Genomic DNA, 21636 nt, shown 5'->3' on the forward strand with positions numbered 1-21636 from the left:
AGGGAAGTTTCAAAAGCTCTTGAGCTTTCCTTTTCACCTAAGAGAAGAATACTGGGAAGTAAAAGAATCTGTATCTCTGAGATGGGTAGTTCTTTCCTCAAATTTCTTGAGGTCGGGAAGATGGTGGGATTTAATAGAAGTTTTGAAACCCTACAGAGATGCTATATTTTCCCTTTTCTTCCCTTTCCACTTTTCCAAGTCTTCTTGACTTGATCTTTTGATTATTTAGTGTTGTTGCTTATCCTTGTTGTTCGTATTCCAGCTGTTTGCACAGCTAGTAACTGTGTAGAAATACAGTACATCTCTGAGGGATTTCTTCAGAGTAGAAGCAAATGGAGCATCTCCATGAAGAAACTGAATTTGTGGTACTTTTCTCTTTTAGTTCAAAATTTTGAAACAAAAAAGAGGGGAAAGAGGAAAAAATCCCTTTAAGCAAAATGATATCTCAAGTATTGGGTTTTTTCTGTCCTTTACCAAGAATTTTCTGTAATGGTGATTTTAAGCTGAAAATCTTGCTTAGATCTAAGGAGGATATTAGCATTACTTTATTTTTATTTCCTCATTCTTTGATGTACATAGAGGCAGTAATAAACAGTAAAGGACTCTGCAGGAACTGCATGATGCTAAATCCTAAATGCAAATGTGAGTTGGGACCAGAGAGAGAATTGGGTAGAGAGGGGTGACTGCAAAGGGAACTACTACAATTGTCACGTGAGTTGTATGCAGATTAGGCTAGGTGCACTGACACATGAAATGAGAGAGACTCTATTTACTGAACTAGTCGCACATGCTTACTGTGCTTTCAAGAAGTTCTGTTGTGCTCAATTCTTCAAATACAGCGGGGAAAATGCTGCAAAGGCACTGTTTCTGCCATGTACACCAATAAGAAGCATATAAATAGTTAAAATTTTCTAAGTTTTATAAATTGTAATTGTAAATCTACAATTTAATAGCAATGCAAAGATATGAAACATTACAATGTGTGTCTGAATTGTCACTCATACTGATTAATGCCATGCAGAACTTACGTCTTCTGTGAACTCAAGCCGCCATCTCTTCTTGGTTTACATTCAGTCCTGCTTTCAAGTTCATTCTGCAACTCTAGAGACTTTAGATAAAGTCAAATTCTAGATATTAAAGTATAAAAATATATATATATATGGATGTATCTCTGTGCTGAAGCTCACCAAACTGTTGCTGTGGGCCATTCAGGAAGCTTGCAAGAACAACCAACCCTGTTAGAGGCTGTGCCATCTTTTTCAGTTTCCTCCAGGATTATTTGTCTCTGTGATGGTCACTGACCTAACAAGGCCATGGCAGAGGAAGTTTGAGAGGAGGTCCAAGCTTTACTTTGTTTCTTACAATCTCACTTACCAATGATTTGTCTATTCCCTGGACACCTCACCTACCGTCAGTTCATTCTGAGGAGCACGATCAGTTCTATGTCTCTTTCCATGTTCTTTGTTGCAGCTGGTGCTATGTGTGTCCTGGGGATCCTGGTAAGCTGAAAGCTGTGAAAATGGTCTGTCTATCTTGTTTGCCTGAATTACTGAGCATGCAACTCTTGAGAGGTCAACTAACCTTAAGCATAGAATGGTCTTACTACTCTCCAAAGATAATAAATGAGGACTCTCAGTTCAGCCCACTGAAAGGATAAAGGAAAGAGCATAGTGCTCATTTATCCAGGAAAATTGAAAACCTGAAATCTTTGCCTGAATAGTAGATTAGATGGTGGGCCTGTACCAAACTCAGAAGAAGGCTATTTGTAAGGATACATGCATGTCATGGTTTGATACTGGCGAAAGACCAGGCACCCACAACAGCCAGTCACTCACCCTCCCTTGCAACAGCTGGGCAGAGGAGAGAAAAATTTAATGAAGGCTTCATGTGTTGAGATAAGGACCGGGAGAAAAAACTCCAAGGGCAAAACAGGCTGAGCTTAAAGGTACAAAGTGAATTTATTATTATCAGAGTCAGAGGAGGAAAATGAGAAGTAAAATAAGCCCTTAAAAACACCTTTTTCCCCCAACCCCTCCCTCCTTCCCACCAACAGCGCAGGGAGATAGGGGACTGAGGGTTTTGGTGAGTTTGTCACCTGAGGTTTTCCTCCACTACTCAGGGAGAGGAGTCCTTCTCCTGCCACACCATGGGGCCCCTTCTCATGGGAGACAGTTCTCTGTGAACTTCTCCAGCACGGCTCCAAATCTCCAGAGCAGCAGTCCTTCCAAAACCACTGCAATTTGACTCCTTCCCGTGGGAAGACAGTCCTCCCAAAACTGCTCCAGTGTAGGCCACTCTTCCACGGGGTGCAGTCCTCCAAGGACAGGCTGCTCCAGCCTGGAGGCAGGGGCCCCCTCTCTCCACCAAGTCTTTCACTGGATCACAGCCTCCTCCAGGCATCCAGCTGCTCCAGCATGAGCACCTCCTCCATGGGGATCTCTGCACCACCCATGGACCCCTGTGGGCTGCAGGGGCATGGCTGCTTCACCATGGTCTTCACCACACCCTGCAGAGGAATCTCAGCTCTAGCACCTCAAGCACCTCCTGCCCTTCCTTTTCCACTGACCTTGGTGTCTCCATGTTGTTTCCTTCACATGTTCTCACCTCCTCCTCCTCTTCTCTGGCTAGGAAAAAACTGTGCATGCACACTTTTTTAACATTTTTTTCTTAAATATGTTATCACAGAGGCATTACCAACATCTCTAATTGTCCCAGCCTTGGCCAGCAGCATGTCTGTCTTCAGAGCTATCAGGAACTGGGTCTGCAGGACATAGTGGAAGCTTCTAGCAGCTTCTTACAGAAGCCACCAATGGCTGCCAAAAACCAGGCCATGCAAAACCAATGCAGTGCAGCAGATCCATCTGGAGAAAATGGTCATTTAGATTCCCCAGTCATCCATTCCCATCTCTTTCTGAATACAGTTGGATAAGAGCCTCTTCTGGACTTGACAACCCAGAGCTGAATTACCCAGATGAATCACCGTGGAGAAACTGAGTCATGTCCAGAGAGAAGAGAGCACAGTTGCTTTGCAGAGCCCCAGGACTTTATCAAAACTATTAAGCTCCTGCAGCTGATGACAACAGAAAAATATTTAGATTTTAAACAATGAATACAGCCGGTTTTCATCTTCCACTTAAGCTGTAATCTGAAAATTCCCACTCTAAATCAATGATTGTGGAACACATAAACTCATATATGACAGTATGACACAGATTTTATTGTAAGAAATGTGTTGAGTATTAAACATTTAACTCTGCACGGCTAATTGAAAATGTGCTCAGCCTCCTAATTGACTCTGAAGTTCAGAATGAGGGGAAGAAGAAGAGAATTTCTTCATAATTTTATCATTTCTATAGTGAAATTATCATCAAAGGCCATTGAATATTTACCAGAATTCTATCTGTATTCTTTTTTTCAAGCAATTGCATCTTACATGTTCTTTTTTCACAGGGAGTACAGTAGCAATTACCTTTATCCCCATGCATATTTTAATGAGTCACAGTCATTAAAAGTCACACTTTATTGTTCTAAGAGGGCAATATTCTATTTCATGTATATGCATATTTGCCTCTATTTTTCTACATGTAGTTATGAGACTTATTTTACTTTACATATGACAGTTAGAATATATTTTAATGCTTAAACCCATAAATATTATGTCCTGTATATGTACCCACAGTAGATATAACACTTGCTACTACAAAAGCAGCTTCTCATGGCATGTTGTCAGAAAAAAAGCAAAACATCAAAGGTTGTTATTGATAGTTATAGATGTTCAGAATTAGGTGAAAAAGAAGAACCTTTTTTTACTGTTGTTGAGTAATCAGTACCTGCTTCTGTGTACTGTTTTACTAAATATGCACCTAGTAGTAAGAGCTGCTCATTGCGTGTAATTGTTATGGTTCCTGAAAAGGCTTATCCTGTCAAAACCTTCTTTCACACAAGCATGCTTGGCTGCCCTACAGCTGTGTCAAGACATTGTCTAAAACTTGGTTATTGAGGCAATTAACATTTTCTGAAGTGCTCTTTTTGCATCAGCTGTGCCACTGATTTTTTAAAACTTACTCATTAATTAAGATACCCAAGATGAGATTCATCACCTACATACAGGTCCCAGATGAGCCTCACAGTGTCCCACCTGGCCCCCAGACGTTGCTTCAGAAAAGGACATATGGCTTTGACCACAGTCCCATATTATACCTGCTATCTTGACTACTATGTGGCATCTCCAGCTGCAACAGACACATGTGTTTTGGCAGCTGAACCTTGTGCCTGGAGAGTGATCCAGTTCCAGATTGCAATACCTGAATGTGGGTGTCTGTGTTTCCAGGAGTTGGGTATTCCCTTGATGCTTGTGCTGAACTGGGTAGCAGGGTCTGGTAGAGCAAGGCAAAAACCCATCAGTTTCCTGGGGACATCTGTGGGCCTTAATGTCTCTGACCAGCCCTGTCTGGGTCTGCTAATCCTGCACGTGGATCCAGGAACCCCATTTTTAGCTCGGCCTTTGGCGTAAGTTACACCATAGACTCATTCCTGTGCCTAGGGAACCCATGTTTCAGCTGCATCTCCTGCTGCTCCCATCTGGATCTCCCAGACAAATCCTGGACCTGGTTCAAACCCTCACCAGGTTGTGGGTTATCAGTGAAACCTCTTACCAGTTCCTGTCTCTGCCCACCTGTCCCAGACCCTGCAGGATGGCACCCATCAGTGAGGGCATAGCCTTCGCTGAGGTCACTTGTGGTTCCTGGTACAACCCCCACCAGCTGTTGTGAGGGTTTTGGGTTAGTTGTCTAAATGTTGGCAAATGTTACCACTTGCAAGGCCCTAGTGTGTCCTCCCTGGTTTCCAGTTGCTGTTCAGCAAAGCTGGTAGGTCTCTAAGGACCAGCTGTGTTTGCTATTCATGGATGTATCACAAACAATACTAGGTAACTATACTGGAGTGAATGATTTTGACTATTGGATTTTCTTAATTGCTTTCCTGACTCCACAGATTGCTCTTAAAGACATCTACATTGGTTCTATGACAAGGACAGACACTAAACTCATGTAGACAGTGATAAGTGTCTTAATCTAGAGTTGGATGAAGCACATGATTAAGAAAGGGAGCTTCAATGTGTATTACAATATGTATTACAAATAATAACATTAAATTCAATCTGTGTTTTGCAAAATCTTATTTTCTCTAGGAATTAGTAATTATCTCATATATCTATCTGACCATCTTCAAACCTATCTTATGTCCCCCATTTAGACCCCCCTCATGTTCCAGGTCTTGTACATGGTGTTGAGATGGATTAAAGAATCCAGGTAGTAAACAAAAAGTGTGAAGTTTAAAATTACTCTGAATGGGTGACACTCCTTCTCCTTAGCTGATACTCAAATTTTCTTGGTTGTCTGTAGAATCTAATACTAAAGTGTAGGGGATTATTGGTACTTGTTAAACTGCAGCTATTATGTGTTCAGTACAGTTCTGTCCATACGAGACTCCTTTGCTAAAAAAAAGTGATACCAAGTGTCTCTGGTATTCCAAAGTAAACCAGATGTAGAAAAACACTAGAGGGAGAGGGCTTTTTTCTGTAAGCAAATAAGTCTTTACATTCAGGGGGACTGAGTCTGACAAGCATTTGGGGTAAACTGGAAGTGTACTTCAGATACTGGATGATCGCTAAGTCAAATACACTCTATGAAGGGTACAATGTATTTTGAGACCATGGGAGGGAATTCTCTGCTGATTCCATTCCATCCTGAAATGTGTATTTAGTAATTCTCTTATGTCTTAAGGGCCGTTTTTCCCAAGACAAGAAGAAATATAGTGTATTATTAAATCTCATCTCAAGCTCATTATTTCCAATCAAGTTAGATATTCAGGAAGGTGAGGCCCTCTGTTTTATGCTACAAAATTATCTCTACATGGACAGCTCAGATGCATTTCAACTGATTCCTCAGTAAAAAAAGAGAGAGCAGCTGATGCAATGTTTTTTTTTTCTTGTTTCTGACCATTGATTGCTCCAAATTCAGAGTCTAAACCACTGTCACACTGTGTGAATTTTGATTGCCCCTTGGATATAAACTATTATGCCTCTGCAGCTTTAGTAACTGTACTGTTTTCTCCCCAGTGCAGTTGAATGTTCAAAGTTATTTCTGGCCTTTTTTAAAGGAGACCTGTACGTATTTCTTCAGGACCCCTTTGGGATAACTGACCGTGGGGATAGTTAACAGCCCAGCTCAGAGATCAAAGACATGGATTGAACATGGTGCAGTTCACAGCAAACAGTTCTGGACAATTTTCCACCTGATCTGTTAATACATAACTTATGTACATTATTTTCAAATGTAGTTATGAGTATGCAGATATAGGCATAAAGAGAGGCACAAGTAGATGTTCAGAAAGTCTAGCTTGACATGAAATGTGTATATGTTACTTTTAGCCATGGACTTGTAGCTTCTTGCTCCTCTGCAGACCCCAGTTTTTATATAAAACCATTATTTTGGGCCCTACTTTGAGGCCATGAGTATACTTAAAGGATGATGAGAAGGTAGTAACTGTGAAGGTAGAATGCTTAGGGAGAGGGAAATTTAGTTGTGAGGGAATGTTGGAATTTCACTTAAGGCGAGTGCCACATACTTTTCTGTTCAGTCCTCATCTGAAACAGAAACTGATGGCTGAGTAAAAGGGTTGGTTTCGTGTCTCTGAAGGCAGAGAGCTTTCTCACCTGCTTACTGGGCATTGCTGCAAAGAGAAGGCGTAGCTCCCTGGTTCTTTAGAGTTGATTGGTTTATTTGGATTAGTGTAAATCATCTGAGAAGCCTGTTTCATTTGATGCAGTTTACTTCAATTCAACATGCTACTTAATAACTAGAACAAAATTCTTATTTTTGAGCCTTCTTAGTGGCTGGGCCACAAATTTGGTGCTCTCCTAGAAGATACTGTTATGCCTAAAACCTTGGTGTCTCCAGAGGAGGTTGCAAACCAGATTTTTTCAAGTGATGCACTAGAAAAATATTTCAAAACCCAAATCTCTTAAAGCTTAAAAAGAAAAAAGATGCCAGAATTTTTAAAGAAAAAGATGCCAGAATTTGGGACACAATTCTAGGGACTATAAGGAACCTAATTTTTGGGATTTATGATTTTTCCTTTTGTTTCTTTCTCTCATGAAATTTTGTCCCATCTCTAATTAAGAAACCATCATGACTGATACTTAAGAGAGACAAAAGTTGCCACAGGAAGGGTGTGGCTGGCTACTCTCTTATCTGGGAGGTTTCTCTTGGAGGGACAGAGATACCCCAAGAATTGGGCTGGGGAAGAAGGGGGTGGGCGCAGCTCCTAGCTTATAACGTTTTTGCCCGGGGTTTTGAGCCAATCTGATAAGCTCTCAACACCCAAACGTTATACCCCACAATAGCTCAGCATCTATTGGAAGGAGGCTTATGAGCAGGAGGCTTATGTGGCAGCGTCAGGAACAAAAAAGGTTTAATAAAAGGCAAAATAACAAACACAAAACCGAGCCAGGTTCACAGGTCTGTGCTCCTGGTAAAGACACCTCACAAAAGCAATTTGGCTTCTTTGTTCTGTCTTTTTCTACTAAATGGCCCAGGCGGGACCTTTTGGCTTGCGGCCAATTAGTTGATCCCAGACTTGAGATGACGTTCGAAAGGTCCTATGAGAACCTGATAGGTGTAGAAAATTCTGGGCTTTTTCCTTTTGGGGAACAGAGGATAGTTCTGTCACTCTGTCCACAGGGGGCACATTCCTATAGTAGCTGTGTTAGCCCCGGCTTTGGAGGAGGACTGTCAAGTTTCTGCTTACTGATGGGGGACGGAGTTCACTGCTGCCACTGGTGCCCAGCCCTGTCCTGCTTCTTCTGCTGTGGCCCCACACCACCTTGCCTGGCGGGACACTCTGCAGTTCCAGCTACAGCTGTGGAGTTTCTGATACATCTCATTTCCTACTACGGGATCTTGCTCGTCCCTGCTGTTCCAGCTTGCTGCTTCCGAAGTCCTTGCTACAGTTCTTTTTGCTATCCAGAGTGGGCACCGGTACTGGCTGCCCCCTGTGACTTTCTAAGGGAAGGCCCCTCTCCATCCCTTCCTGCCGGCTGTGTCCGCCATTACCGCATGGAGAGAGGTGGCCGAAGCTCGCGCCCCAGCGCCCCCTGCAGCTGCAGGGGAATCCTCGCACCTGCCCTGCCTGGCCAGGAGCCAACAGCGCCCCTGGCGGCTGTGACTGTAACTGCACCAAAGGGGAAAGCGCCTGCAGCCAGTGACGGCTGTCACCGGGGTTCTGTTCTGTTCTGTTTGTCGTCATTCCCACTGTTGCCTTGTTATCCACATACAAACTAGTAAAGAACTGTTATTTGTTTTCTTATATCTTTGCCTGAAAGCCCCTTAATTTCAAAATTATAGTAATTCGAAGGGAAGGGGGTCATATTCTCCATTGCAAGGGAGGTTCCCGCCTTCCTTAGCAAACACCTGTGTTTTAAACCAAGACATTGATACATGGTAAAATAGAGTACTCTGGAAAGAAGATAGATTTTATACTGAATTACAGATTTGTCCAAGTAGCCTTTTATTATGTTAAGCTTCTTTTAATTTAATAGTTATTTTAATTCATACTACGTAGTTCTGTAAAAAACCTAGCAGTAAATAGTACCTAAAGTGTTTATCAACAAGAGACAGCACTGCTCAATGCTGTGACAAGTAACAGCCCTTTACAATAAAGAATATCTTCCAGGTGATACAGAAAATGTTTTCTTTTCAGCAATTTCTTTGATATGTTAGCAATAGAATGACGAAATTCCAGTATTAATTAGAGCTGCATTAATAATTGTCCTTTTAAATTGTTGTTGTTGTCATTGTTATTATTACTATATTTGTTATTAATTACCCTGTGCTCCAGTTTCAATATTTTTAATGTTCTTGCCTCTCACTAAATTGGAGTGATATATTTGGGTTTTGTATGTCATTCATGTGCTGACCTTTCCTGGAAAGATGTATTGTGTTTACATCCTGTATGTGACATGATAAAAAAATCAAACTCTTCTGTTCTGGCTGGAAAGCTGTACATTCATGATTACTAGCAAATAGGACATCCAATCACAACTTTTGTGGAGGGAAGGTGGTCTTTAAATTCTGAGTGGATGCAACAGATTTTCTAATCCATCAGGAAGGAAGAGCTGGTTAAATGGAAACTATTTGGTTTTAGTTTTCATCATTAACTTTCTTTAGGTCTTGTCAGTCTCACAGCCAACAATGCTGTGGCTCTTTTTCTTACTTCCAGTGCTAAGATATGCTTAAATGCTACAAATTTAAAAGAAAACCGAAACTAAACATACCCAAGAATCAGTAGTACTGAAAAGGCCTAATGCTGCTGTCGGGGTATGTAAGGCCTGTGGTTATAGATTGCTAGATCCTTAAACACTGAACCTTCTTATCTCACTGAGTGCATGTGTCTTTACCAGCTATATAATACTGAATGTATGATGAGACCAGAGAGTAGAAAGGTGATAGGCTACATTGTTCAAAGCAACAAACTATTATTTGGGACATTGTTGGGAAGAGCTGTGTCGACTTTTGCAAAAATGGATGTTGGTTTGGGTTGTTGGCATGCCTTTCTTGCTCTTATGTAATTAAACAGGATTATTTACTAGATTTTTGGTGATTTGTATACTGAGTTTGATCAGGTGAGCACTGATTTTTGGTGCTGGAGTCTGGTAGAATATGCATAGTGCTATCAAACAAACTTTTGCTATTAACACTTTCCTCGAGTTTCTTGCATCTTATAAAACTCTGACTCATTTTGCTGACTTTTACAGAATAGATGAAAGAAATTATGAAATTATAAAGGAAGCATCAGCGCTGTCTTGCAAAATTTCATTTCAGAGGGATACAACATTGGTGAAAGGACAGCTACCTTTCATTCTCCCTCAAGAAGCTGCATCTCATTTAACAAAATTCATGGCTTTAATGAAGATACTTGGAGCACTGGTTTCAGAGCCACTGGATGTTTTCATTTGATAGATCAGAAAGTAAAAGGAGTGTACCAGTAAACACTGTAAAGGGACAACATTAAATATGTGACAGTCTTTCAAAAAGTACTCTTAAAAACCTGTATTTAATAGTTTGAAAGATGTGCATAGTCAGCAAAACAGTATTTTCATCTTATGAATTTTCATTAGTCTGTTAGATGACAAAAGTATATCTGTCTTCACTAATAATGAGTTTACTGTAGAAAATGTGTACACCAGATGCCATTTTTCAGAATTCACAGGGCTGAGGGCTTTTTATGCTAATTTTTTTCTGGTATTTTTAGAAAGGTCTAGTTTTGTTGCCATTGAAACAGATAATATCTCTCAGGTTCAGTAGGAGCTGGCCCTTACTCATGGATTTTTCAGTGTCACATCACACAACAATTGATAATGAGGGAAAAGTCATATGACTCTATCATGTTTACATATTTCAGATGTTTGTGGCCTGTTAATAACCTAGACTGAGGGAGATCCATATTAAAATTATTATTTTGAATGAAGTGTCAGAACTCATAACAGCATGTATGGCGAAATATTTACATCATGTTTTACTACTTTGACATTTTCTTACACATTTCCCTGAACAGCAGTTCTTGATGATGTACAGTGCTAACCAAGCACAACAGATCTAATAGATTTTAGGGTTTAGGGTAGGAGTTGTAAAGCTGCACAGTAGTATAGTTATGAACATAGTGTTTGAGCAATGTGTTTCCCTGACATTTGTGGTGTGCTTAGTCCTAGTGACAAAACATCATGTGTATGAATAAAACTGGACATGAAATCAGCTAAGGAGGTTCTCACCCTTCCAACTGTGCTTTGCTGCTCCAGGAATACCAGAGATTTTTTAATAACTAAAAATTGTTACTATATGGTCACCTATTCAGCTGGACTGTGATGAAGAACCAAGTTTCTATACCTTCAATTTTTACCACAATAGCTCAGACCAAAGAAGATATGAAATTAAAAGATAACTTCTGTGCCTTCATGTGACTTCACAGTACAAGGGATCCTCCCAGGAGGAGACTGGTATGCATGAAAGAGCAACTTCCATCTAGTTTCTGCCAAGTATTTGCTGATCCTCCTCTTCAGACAAGAGATGAAGAAATTTGCTCCTGAGTACAATCTTCTTTCCTCTGTGGAAGCATTGATCACTTAATGCCTTGGTCCACAGAAAACAGTCAACTTCTGATATCCCCGTGCCTACCACTTGAGCACAGAATGAAGTTAGCTTCTGTTGTGTTATGTATGAAATAATATGTTGTAATGACACTTTAGGGTAGTATCTTTTGCTAAAAGTATTAAAGTGTAGTAAATAAAATAAAAAACTATTAAAAGTATTTAAATACAAAAGTATTAAAATGTATGCATAATATTTTCTTAAAGGACACAACATCAAGCTACTACTCAAGAAATTTCTGTTGTTCTATAAGTAATTAAATCTGAGGTTAAATCCACTGATACTCACCCTGCCCTTGTCTGGCCCTTGTTTTGATTGGCAGCTTTGATTCCAAAGCAGGGGAAGAGGTTGCCTTTCCTTGGAGCATCAAATATGGTCCCAAACCAGCAGTGGCTGCTCCTTCATACCTGCTGTTACCCAGCAGCTTTTCAGATACCACCTTGGTGGGTCTATTCCTGTGCTCAGACTTTGATCAATTAATGGATCTGAGAGCTGTACGTGACTTGTTTCTGATCAAATTAGTGTAAAAGCAAGCTTCTGTTTGTTGTATCCATAAAGTGAATTCAGTCTGCTCTCTAGGCTCACACAGGCCTCACACATTTTTACCTTAACAATTCTTAAATATTTCCAGGAGGTTAAACAGTTGCTCTCATCTTATAGTGCACTACAATTGAGAGATGGGGGTGGGGGTGGTTGATGATCCCATTCTAAAGGCCTACAGTTCCCTTCAAGAAGCTGAGAGAAGTGAGTTTGGTGGGTGTGAGCTGCATTGTATTCTATGTACTGATGAGACAAGTATTTTTTCAGAATCACAATTTTGACTTAACATGGCTGCAGCTATGATGGATTTTAAGCATCAGACAGCACCTATCAAACTGAATTTCTTGTGATCCTCTGTGTCTGAATTCTCTGAGCAATGAAGTTGCTGATGGCAAATCCTTTACTGATACGAGACATCCTTTAAGTGGAGTTACAACAGCTTATACCTTCTGCCTTCTAAAATATTCACATGTTTCACATGCACCCTTTGGATTCTGTTTTTCACATGGAAAATATGAAACTCCAAAGCAGTCAGTCATATTTTGAAGCCATCAGTCATATTTTGCTTCTGATTTTTCCATATGGTGTAGTTGTATGTGAGAAAATGTGACTGCAAGCTGATACTCATGTAGTTTCCAACTGCTTAAATAAATTAATTGAAAAATATTGGAAACTGGCAAATGTGGACTCTTTCAAAAATTTTCAGGCTATTGAAGGTGTCCTGAACAGCATCTTTTTAGCAATAAGTATGTGGGTAGCACAGGTTTCTTTGCAAATCCTAGGAACTGTGAAGTCCAACTTGTGGTACAGTCAGAGATAAAGTAACAAAATCCATTGTTTTCTCTGTTCTGAGAAGGTTGTTGGTGTAAAAGAAAGAAAGATAATTTTGATGTATTTGCCAAAGAAAGAGTCAAGATTTCGCAGTAGACTGCAAGATGCACTAATCAAGCAAAACAAAGTGACTAACATCATTATATTTTAATCATTATTTGCTTGCAAAATGTAAAAATTTTATAATACTTGGGAAATTGTTTGCAAACATAGTAAACGACTTATCTAAGGGTAGAACTTTCTTCAGGTCTAGACTGGCCTCATTTGAGTGGTTTCCAGTGGAAGTTCATCAGTATTGATTATACTGATGACTGCTATCATCTGGATTAATAGAATATGATTCTTTGTGTTTCAGATTAGGCCATAGGCCCAGCTGACTTGAACTGCACCTTAGCAGTAAAATATACCTGTCTTTCTTTGGGTGGAGTTCTTCCCTGTACAAATGACTGATAAAATAAACCCAGAAATTCTAGCCTAGAGAGTACACTATGGAAACCTCCTTTGCCAGGCCCTCGTTTTACATGAATCTGTGCATGCTTGCAAAATGTGACACTATTAATTAGATAGGTCCTGAAATTGCTTTTAGTTGTTGTTAGACATACTACATTCATGTTTCAAGGCATTAAACATAACTGGCTTGTGTTTTCACTTCCATGCTGGTTTTTTTTCTTCTTTTACAGGCAGAGGGTTCCAGACTCCAGAGAGAACTGAGAGGATATTTAGCAGCCATTAAAGGTGATTTTAAAGTTTTATATCTTGCTTTCACAAAGCAAACTTTTTTCAAAAATTGAGACAAGTAAGCTTGTTTAAAGTATACAAAGACAAATACAAGTAAGATTCCCTCTAACCTGATGCTAGGGATTCTGCACCTTCAATGTCAACTCATGTATTGCATCCTGGACTGTCCTTTGTGTGCATCCTCCGCTGCCCAGATTCTCATGTGGCATTCATTTTTTAGCACCCACAAAGTCTACACACCTTCTTATTCATCTTTGCAAATGCTAGAATATGAAGTATCTCATGCAAGGCAAGGGATTGCTTGATCTTCACAAATGGAACATTTCCAGGTTATTACTAGTTGGATGACGAGCTTCCTCCAAAACCACATTCCCTGTGATAATGTGATTTCTCATGTATTTCTGGCTGCTTAATCATTTTTTTTTAAGTTCAAAAGTCAAATGATGTGATGTCTCTTGATACTGCATTGAAAATCTAAGTAACAGAAGTCACTAACCAGTGCTTAAATATCAGAGACAAGTAAACAGTCATTTAAATCCTACTAGACATTTGTAAATCCAGCACACTCAACAGAGCACTGAATGCAAAGTGTTCTCTTTCTCATGCCACTGCTCTTTGGAGGAATTGGAGGCTAAAGGAAAAGGAATAAGAGTTGGTGACTGATTGAGAGACAGTAGCTTCTTGAGAGAAATATAAATATATGATAAATATGTATGTGTGTGTATTTTTTTTTTACCCAGCTCCAATCCAGTAGGGAAAATTTTGCAAATTAGTATTAACATCCCTGAAACTCACTGTCATAATAACATCATCAGCTGTTCACAGGCAGGTAACAAAGCTCTTTTTGATGCAAATTATAAAATGGGAAGCGAAGCAGTAGCTTACTGTCTTTGACCATCTATTGTTTTCTGGATGGGCCGCCCAAGGAAAATTACATACCAGACAAATTTGTGCTAATGTCTTTTGTTCTTAGAGGAAATTAGAGCATCGGTCTTTTGTGAGGAATACACTGAATGCTAATTTTGCTTTCACAGTTTTTACTCTTCCCCACACACATTGCATAGTGGTTATTCAGAAGCAGTAGGATGATGCTGTTTGTTTGCTAGATGTCTTATTTGTCACATAAACTGACTGTTTACATGCTGCCTTGATTTCTGTATTGGTTATAACACTCCTCTCTGTTTCATCTTCTTTCTCCATCCTTCTCTTTTTTTCCTCATACTCTACACTCAGGGTCCTTTTGCTCTTCTACTCTCTAATGGACTACTTTTTTCACCAAGTTTTGTGTTAATCTTGGCGTAAAATTTTCCATTGATTTAGTTTTGCCTTTTTAGCAATGCTTTTCTGTTAAGCATTGTTTTCTTGTTGCTGCCTTGATGTAATTTGGACTGACTTTCTTACTCAGAATGAGAAGTGTTTGCTAGCACCTTATTATCTACAGGTCTTAAAAAAGATCCAGTCAAAAGCACTCATGAGAGCCTTAAAAATGTCAAAGGCAACAAGCCAGCAGTGGGCGTCCTTGGCACACATATTGGCACACATTGCTGCTGTGGAGTGAGTACACAACCCAAGACAGTAGAGCACAATACACAGCTCTGGCTGAGGCTTCCTCAAAAATGACTAGGTCAGTAGTGCCAAAGACCAGATTTTAGATGACTGAAGCACCTCCTACAGTGTCTTTGTTGCAATTCTTTGAATGGCTGCTATAATTAAAAGATTTTTGAGATATCTATGCACAAAAACATGGTAACCCTCATATTTAGGAACTTGAGTGGGATTTTTGCACCAAAGATGTCAGAGACTTGTAGTCATGCTGTCATTGGGGGCTCATTTTGCAGGAAAAAAGGTCAATCATATGACCGCATATATTGGAAAATAACACACTTGACATCCTAATACTCTTGGATGTATGAGAGAAGCGGGTCATTTTAAATGGTTTTGGGATTTTAACTTCAGTAATAAGTTTTGTTTTGCTGCATGACTTCTGAGTGACTTGATATTGGAAGTAGGAAGTACAAATCCAGGTATGATTTCATAGAATTATAGAAGGGTTTGGGTTGGAAGGGACCTTATAGATTACCTAGTTGAAAACCCCCTGCCATAGTCAGGGATGCCACTCACTAGACCACGTTACTCAGAGCCCCATCCAACCTGACCTTGAACACTTCCAAGGATGGGGCATCCACTTCTTTGGGCTGCCTGTTCCAGTGTTTTTAACTACTCTCTGAGTAAAAAAATTCCTCCTAACATCTAATCTAAACCTCTCCTCTTCTAGTTTCAAACCATTTATTCCCCTTTGTCCTACCACCTCTACCTGTGTAAAAAGTTGCTCTCCCTCTTTTTCAGTAAGCTCCCATTAAGTACTGTCAAGCCAAAAGGAGGTCTCCTCAGAGCCTTTTCTCCAGGCTGAACAATCCCAGCTGTCTCAGTCTGTCTTTGTAGGAGAGGTTCTCCGTTGCTCTGAACATCTTTGTGGCCTTCTCTGGGCCTGCCCTAACAGGTCCACATCTTTCTTGTGCTGTGGACTCCAGATGTAGACACAATACTACAGGTGAGGATTTAAACAAGGAAGAGTAAATTAAGCCTTATTATGATCCTCTGTCCTTTCATTTTAATATACTTCACAATTTGAGGTTTAGTATCACACATTCTTAAAAGAATTTTTGCTGTATTCAGACTCCTCCTCTTGATCACTGATGCTTCTTAGTCTTAGCTGGACCTTGATCTTTCTTGTTGGTTATTTAAGGACTCAGAGGAACCATGCCATAAAGCTGTCAAACTTGTGAATGGCTTTTATGTGCCATTTTATTTCACCTGCATGATAGTTTAATGTCTGCTGTGTATCAGTGGTGTTTGTACTGATGAGACTGTGTGCTATCCCCCATAGCTTTAGTCATCTCATGCCTCAGTCTTGTGTATCTTCCAGACTCCTTGGCAATATGTATCTGGGTTTTATACTTCATGATTTGTTTTTAAGCTTTTGAGAGCTGTGAGGGACTTGAATGGTTTTATGGGCCAATTGTTATAGAAACCCTAAATCAGTCACCCATTCTCTACCCCAAGCTCTTTGCAAGTACCTGTGCAGATGGGGAAGAATAAACCTGGATCTTCATGCAGGTGGCAAGGTGACAGAGGTAACAAGTAGTCCTGCATGAGGAAAAGAAAGCACCATACACTTCGGGTGGCTTAATGTAGTGATAAAGAGTAACTGGTGTACTCTTTAAGGGGAAGTAGATTTTTCAAATCTGTAAGCAGTTCTGTTGCCTAGTTGTCAGTCTGTGGCTGACAGAACTGCGCATATCCTTCAGACACAGAAATCTTAAAATCAGTCATGTAATTTCTTAAAATCCATAAAACTATTCATCATCTTTCTGCAAAATTTATTCATAAATAATGAAACTATTGACTTGTTCCAGTGAAAACTCTAATAGATTACTAGCAATAACAAATACAACCCTTATGGCAGGGCAGGTTATTTCCCTGAAGAACCACATAAGTAATATTAAGAGCCAGACCAAGATGTCTCATCCCATCAGGAAAATGGAAATTTCTCCATCATTCAGGCTAGATTACCCTGCAGGGGAGTGAGAAGACCCCACAGTATATGAGTTTAACAGCCAACATGCTGTTCCAGGTCTGTCTCATTCTCCATGGGAGCTTGAGTACATTGGACTCTGATGCTAAAGAGTCGCCTACCCTCCCCCTTCTCTGGTGTGCTTAATGGGAGTGTGTCTCTGCACTGCCACCCCCAGGATCCCTATCACAAAGAGGCCTCTAGAATTTTTTGGAGGCTCCAGGAACAGGGACTCTTTCCCGTAGAAATAGGGATCATTTAATCTGAGAAGCTCAATCTTCAGTAACTGGATTATTTAGCAAGTTTTTTCTTAAGTGATTCAAATATTTTGGCACTTTTAGCTATTAAATAAAGGACCCAATTACCAAGTACTACTGAATGAAACAATTGATACTAAATATAAATTTCAAACTGTTCGTCAGCAGTAAAAATTCTTTTCACATTTCTTAGTACTTTTCATATTTCTTAGTTCTTTAATGACTTGCTTTTAGCAATTTATCTTTCTCAGTGATAGCAGTTAAAAACAGTCAAGAGAGAAAGCCTGCAGTCTATGACTAAGAGACTAATCCTCTTAAATTTAGTGCTGAATAACACATAAAAGGTATCAGTATGTAAGGAATAACTCTATGTGAAAACCTGCCAAACAAAAAAAAAAAATCATTGGACACTGTAAGTTTATGTCCAGAGGTATGAAAAAGAATGGGAATTCACTGGATTGGTATTTACCTTTTCCCTCATTTGGTGTATTGCAGTAAACCTGGTATAGATGCAGTCAGAGGGAGTAGGATGGATGATATTAGCCTGGAAATTTCAGATTGAAGCCCCTCACTGAAAAAGCGAAATACTTTACTGCCCACTTGCCTGACACTGCAGCTGGATTTGACTGATGTTTTTCACAGAAATGTGGTGGAATGAAGGATTATGCAATTCTCAGAAGAGAAAAAAAGTGTAAAAGTTTGTGCAGTTTTGATATAACTCAAGCATGGCACATTAGGTGTGTTTTACTTATTCTGTTAAGCAGATATATGCCTGAGTCCTGTAGTACTTAAGAAAGAAAGTCTAGGAAAAGGTGTCAGCATGGTCTGTGACCGAGATGAGTGCAAGCTGCAGGAGGGATTATCTAGCAGCTATGCTAGCCTACCTGCCGGAGGAGCCTCTGCCACAGGTTTAGCACTCAGAGTGCTTAAGGGCAGAATTCAGGTATCAGAAAGGATCAAGTGTGAGCAGGGATGAACAAACCCTTCTGGTTTGCACGTTCACCCTGATTGGAGAGAAGCAACCTTCTTAAGCAAAGAGATATTCTATTGGTTTTGCCTTATCTCTTGAGTTGATTAATTTGCAGTGACATCAAAGATTTTAAACGAGTCCTGCCTGAAAATATACGTGAAGATCATCTGTATTTTATTGTAATTTGGTAACTTCTAAGGAAAAAAAATGTACTTTTTATTCAGGAGAACACTTTCTTAGCTGGAGATACATCATCCTAAGAATTAACCATGAGAAGGAGAAAAGGAAGAAATACATCTTAATTCTTGTGCTATCCTTATAGTGTAAGATGAGCTCTGTCATTAAAAACCACCCCCAAGACAATATCTGAAGACATCAGATAATTTTGTTTTGGCTCAATACCTTTTGATTTAAGGGTGAAAGCTTGTACCCACTAAACACCAGTATTTCCTTTTTACTTGCTCTCCCCCATGCCATTCTCTCTTTTGTACTCAAGGACTGAGAACAAGCATGTACTTTCAGCTTTTTTAGTATCTGTTTTCTATCCTATCCATTCCATAGACTACGATTTTCTTTTAAGTGTGCATCCCTGTATTTATTTTACTCTCATATTAACAGCATGTGTTTTGGGGAGTGCATGATAGAATACCAACTGACTAGGTGAAGTCTGGTCTTCTGCACATTCAAGTTTCACATTAGTTTTCCTTTTCTATTTGGGAATGTTTCTTTGTGCAGAAAACAAAAATATTCATGTTATTCCTATATTCATTCACTGAGCAGTTAAATCTGAAGATCATACTTAGAGATATTTTCAAGATAGCAAACAGATTTTGACTAGAAAAAAAATGTGCTTTTTTAAGGAAAAAAAAAGTTAATGCCAAGTAAGAAATTCAAGTATTGGGATTTTCCAAAGAAGTTGAAATAAAAGTTGTCATTTTAAAATTACTTATTCTGAACTTTTAGAATGTTAGGTGAGATGAGTTTGGTTTCACTGGATTCAGAACCATCTTCAGAATCTAATGGATTCATGCTGCATCAAAATGCAAACCACAATGCCTTCACTGAGGGTGTTTATTTATTCATTGGGGTCAAACTTATCTCACTGAAGATAGATTGAGGCCCTTTCTCATAATGTCATTGAAGCTATTTTACATTTAAACCAGAGTGATAAGCATCAATAGTCCCTGTTCTTGTTCCACCTGCCAAAGCAAGAGCCAAAGCAAGAGCCCCAATAGTGACTGATCCAATAGTGACTGAAGTTTGGCTTCACACAATCCTCTGCAGGCACCACCTGTTGCAAATGTAAATAGGCACTGGGCTCCACAAACTTCTAAACCTACTGGGTGACCATACAAGACTCTTCATAAAACCACATCCATTAGTGTTCTCCCCAAGTTCAGGCATCTCTTTTCTAAATTTGCCAGAGGGAATAGCATGTGGGTACAAGTGGCTGAAAATAAAGATATTTAGCAACTACTTCTTGTAGTTTGCACTTACATATTCCTCTTATTGTCTAACTGCAGGAATGCAAGATGCCTCAAAGAAGCTTACAGAGTCTCTCCATGAAGTGTATGAGCCAGACTGGTATGGACGTGAAGACGTGAAAATGATTGGGGAGGTAAGATGTATGGAAAGAGGGAAAAAGTATTTTGGATGCAAATGGATTAATCTGAGCTGTTGAGGAGAAGTGTGCATCCAAAATTCACCTTAATCCTTCATGTCATGTTAAATCCCGTTTTCTCAGCATATAAATTATGGATCTTGTGAGATGTATCTCCTACTGGCCAGATGCAGCACTTGCAGTGTCTGTTGTATGAACTAGCTGATAACTCAGTGTGAGCAGAATTGGTCCTGACAGCATCTGACAAGTTTGTACAAAGGTATCTTACATGCAATTTTACAGTCAGGATTCTCAGCTCAAAAGAATGTTAAAAAATTATCAAAGCCGCTTATCCTTTTGTGTTGTGGAACCACTGTTGAGCCAGTGGTACTAAACAGGATATCTTATGAGACACTCACCTCTCTCAGAGAAGAATATGGAATTTAAAGGCAAATTGGAGTTCAGGACACAATTTATTTTTACTTTTTACCTTCCACCAGTGATTAGAGAAGAATAGGCTTTTCTAGACAACACAGCAGGAATTTACCTTGAGGGGCTCTGAATTGCCTGCTTAAAGAGCCTCAGTTCTGGGGGAAGTCTGTCAGCAAATGTGATGGTGGTGACAAGAAAGTGCAAATGATTGTCAGTGAAGCTTTTAATCACCTGGCATTCAGTTTGCAAGGCCTCTTTGATAATATAGTTAACAGTAAACCTGAATACAGAGCAGTGTACAGATTGCTTTTCTTCTCTGTGGATGTGTTCTCCTACACTTCTCTGCTGCAAAGGGTTTTGATTTTAAAAGCACCCAACTTCCAAACTGCCTAATTTAAGAGACATACTTTTTTGTTTGATTGATTTAGGTTTTTTATATTGTTTTATGGGCAACAGGCTTATAGGAAATATTACAAAATCCCCTGAATATTTTTGGTACATAATCTCAAAAGTAGATTTATGCATCAATTAGATTGGCAAAAGCTCAGTTAGAGCTTAACCTGGCCACTTCTGTAAGGGATAATAAAAAGTGGTTTTATAAATACATTACTATCAAAAAAAAGGACCAAGAAAAATTTCCATTCTCTATTGGACATGGTGGGGAATATAGTTACCAAAGATGAGGAAAAGGCTGAGATACTTAACACATTCTTTGCCTCAATTTTCAGCCATAAAACAGGTCATCCTAAGGACAGATGGCCTCTACAGCTAGTAGACTGGGACAGGGAGCACAATAGATCCCCTGTAAGGTCCTAACTGATGGAAGCAGTTAGTGACCTGCTGAGCCACTTCGATGATCACAAGCCTGAGGGACCAGATGGGATCCATCCTAAGTGATGAGGGAGCTAGCAGAAGAGCTCACTAAGCTGCTTTTCATCATTTATCATCAGTCTTGGTTATTTGGGAGGTCCCAGATGAGTGGAAGCTGGCCAATGTAATACCCATCTATAAGAACTGAGAGGAAGATCCAGGAAACTACAGATCTCTCAACCTGACATTGATGCCTAGCACAGTTAAGGAGCAAATCATCTTGAGTGCAATTACACAGGACCTACAGGGATGGCCTGGGGATCAGACCCAGCCAGATGTGTCAATCTTGCGCCGAGAATGCCACAGGAACAGGCAAGAGGCAGTATTGTAGAAAGAGTAAAAGAAGGTTTTATTCGAGAGAACTGCGTGGTTTATATAGAGTGATAAAATACATTCTATTTGATTGGCTAGTTAACAAAAACACCTTTCTTATACACTGTCCTTGAGAAGAACAGAAAGACTATCTCAAAAACACCACTTGCAGATTGTTTATACTAACAAGTTATCACATCCTTACAACTTCTTGAAAGTTCCCACAAGCTGCTGTGAGAAATGCTTGCTGTTTTTCTCTCTCTGTCCCATGGCATCCACACAGACGAATTTAGGAGAGGCAGGTCCTG

The 21636-nt window shown here is 39.7% G+C and overlaps 1 protein-coding gene across 13 annotated transcripts in view; it reads left to right on the plus strand.

Moving 5' to 3' along the window:
• Positions 1–21636, plus strand: part of AMPH (amphiphysin) — a 124109-nt gene that overhangs the window by 56037 nt on the left and 46436 nt on the right. For all 13 annotated transcript variants that reach the window (XM_038125427.1, XM_038125418.1, XM_038125401.1 and 10 more), the window contains exons 3-4: positions 13256–13310; positions 19638–19732. In XM_038125427.1, coding sequence (XP_037981355.1) covers positions 13256–13310; positions 19638–19732 — 150 coding nt within the window. The remainder of the gene's footprint in view (positions 1–13255; positions 13311–19637; positions 19733–21636) is intronic.

This window comes from Motacilla alba, chromosome 2, assembly GCF_015832195.1.
Source record: "Motacilla alba alba isolate MOTALB_02 chromosome 2, Motacilla_alba_V1.0_pri, whole genome shotgun sequence".
Lineage (NCBI taxonomy): Eukaryota > Metazoa > Chordata > Aves > Passeriformes > Motacillidae > Motacilla > Motacilla alba.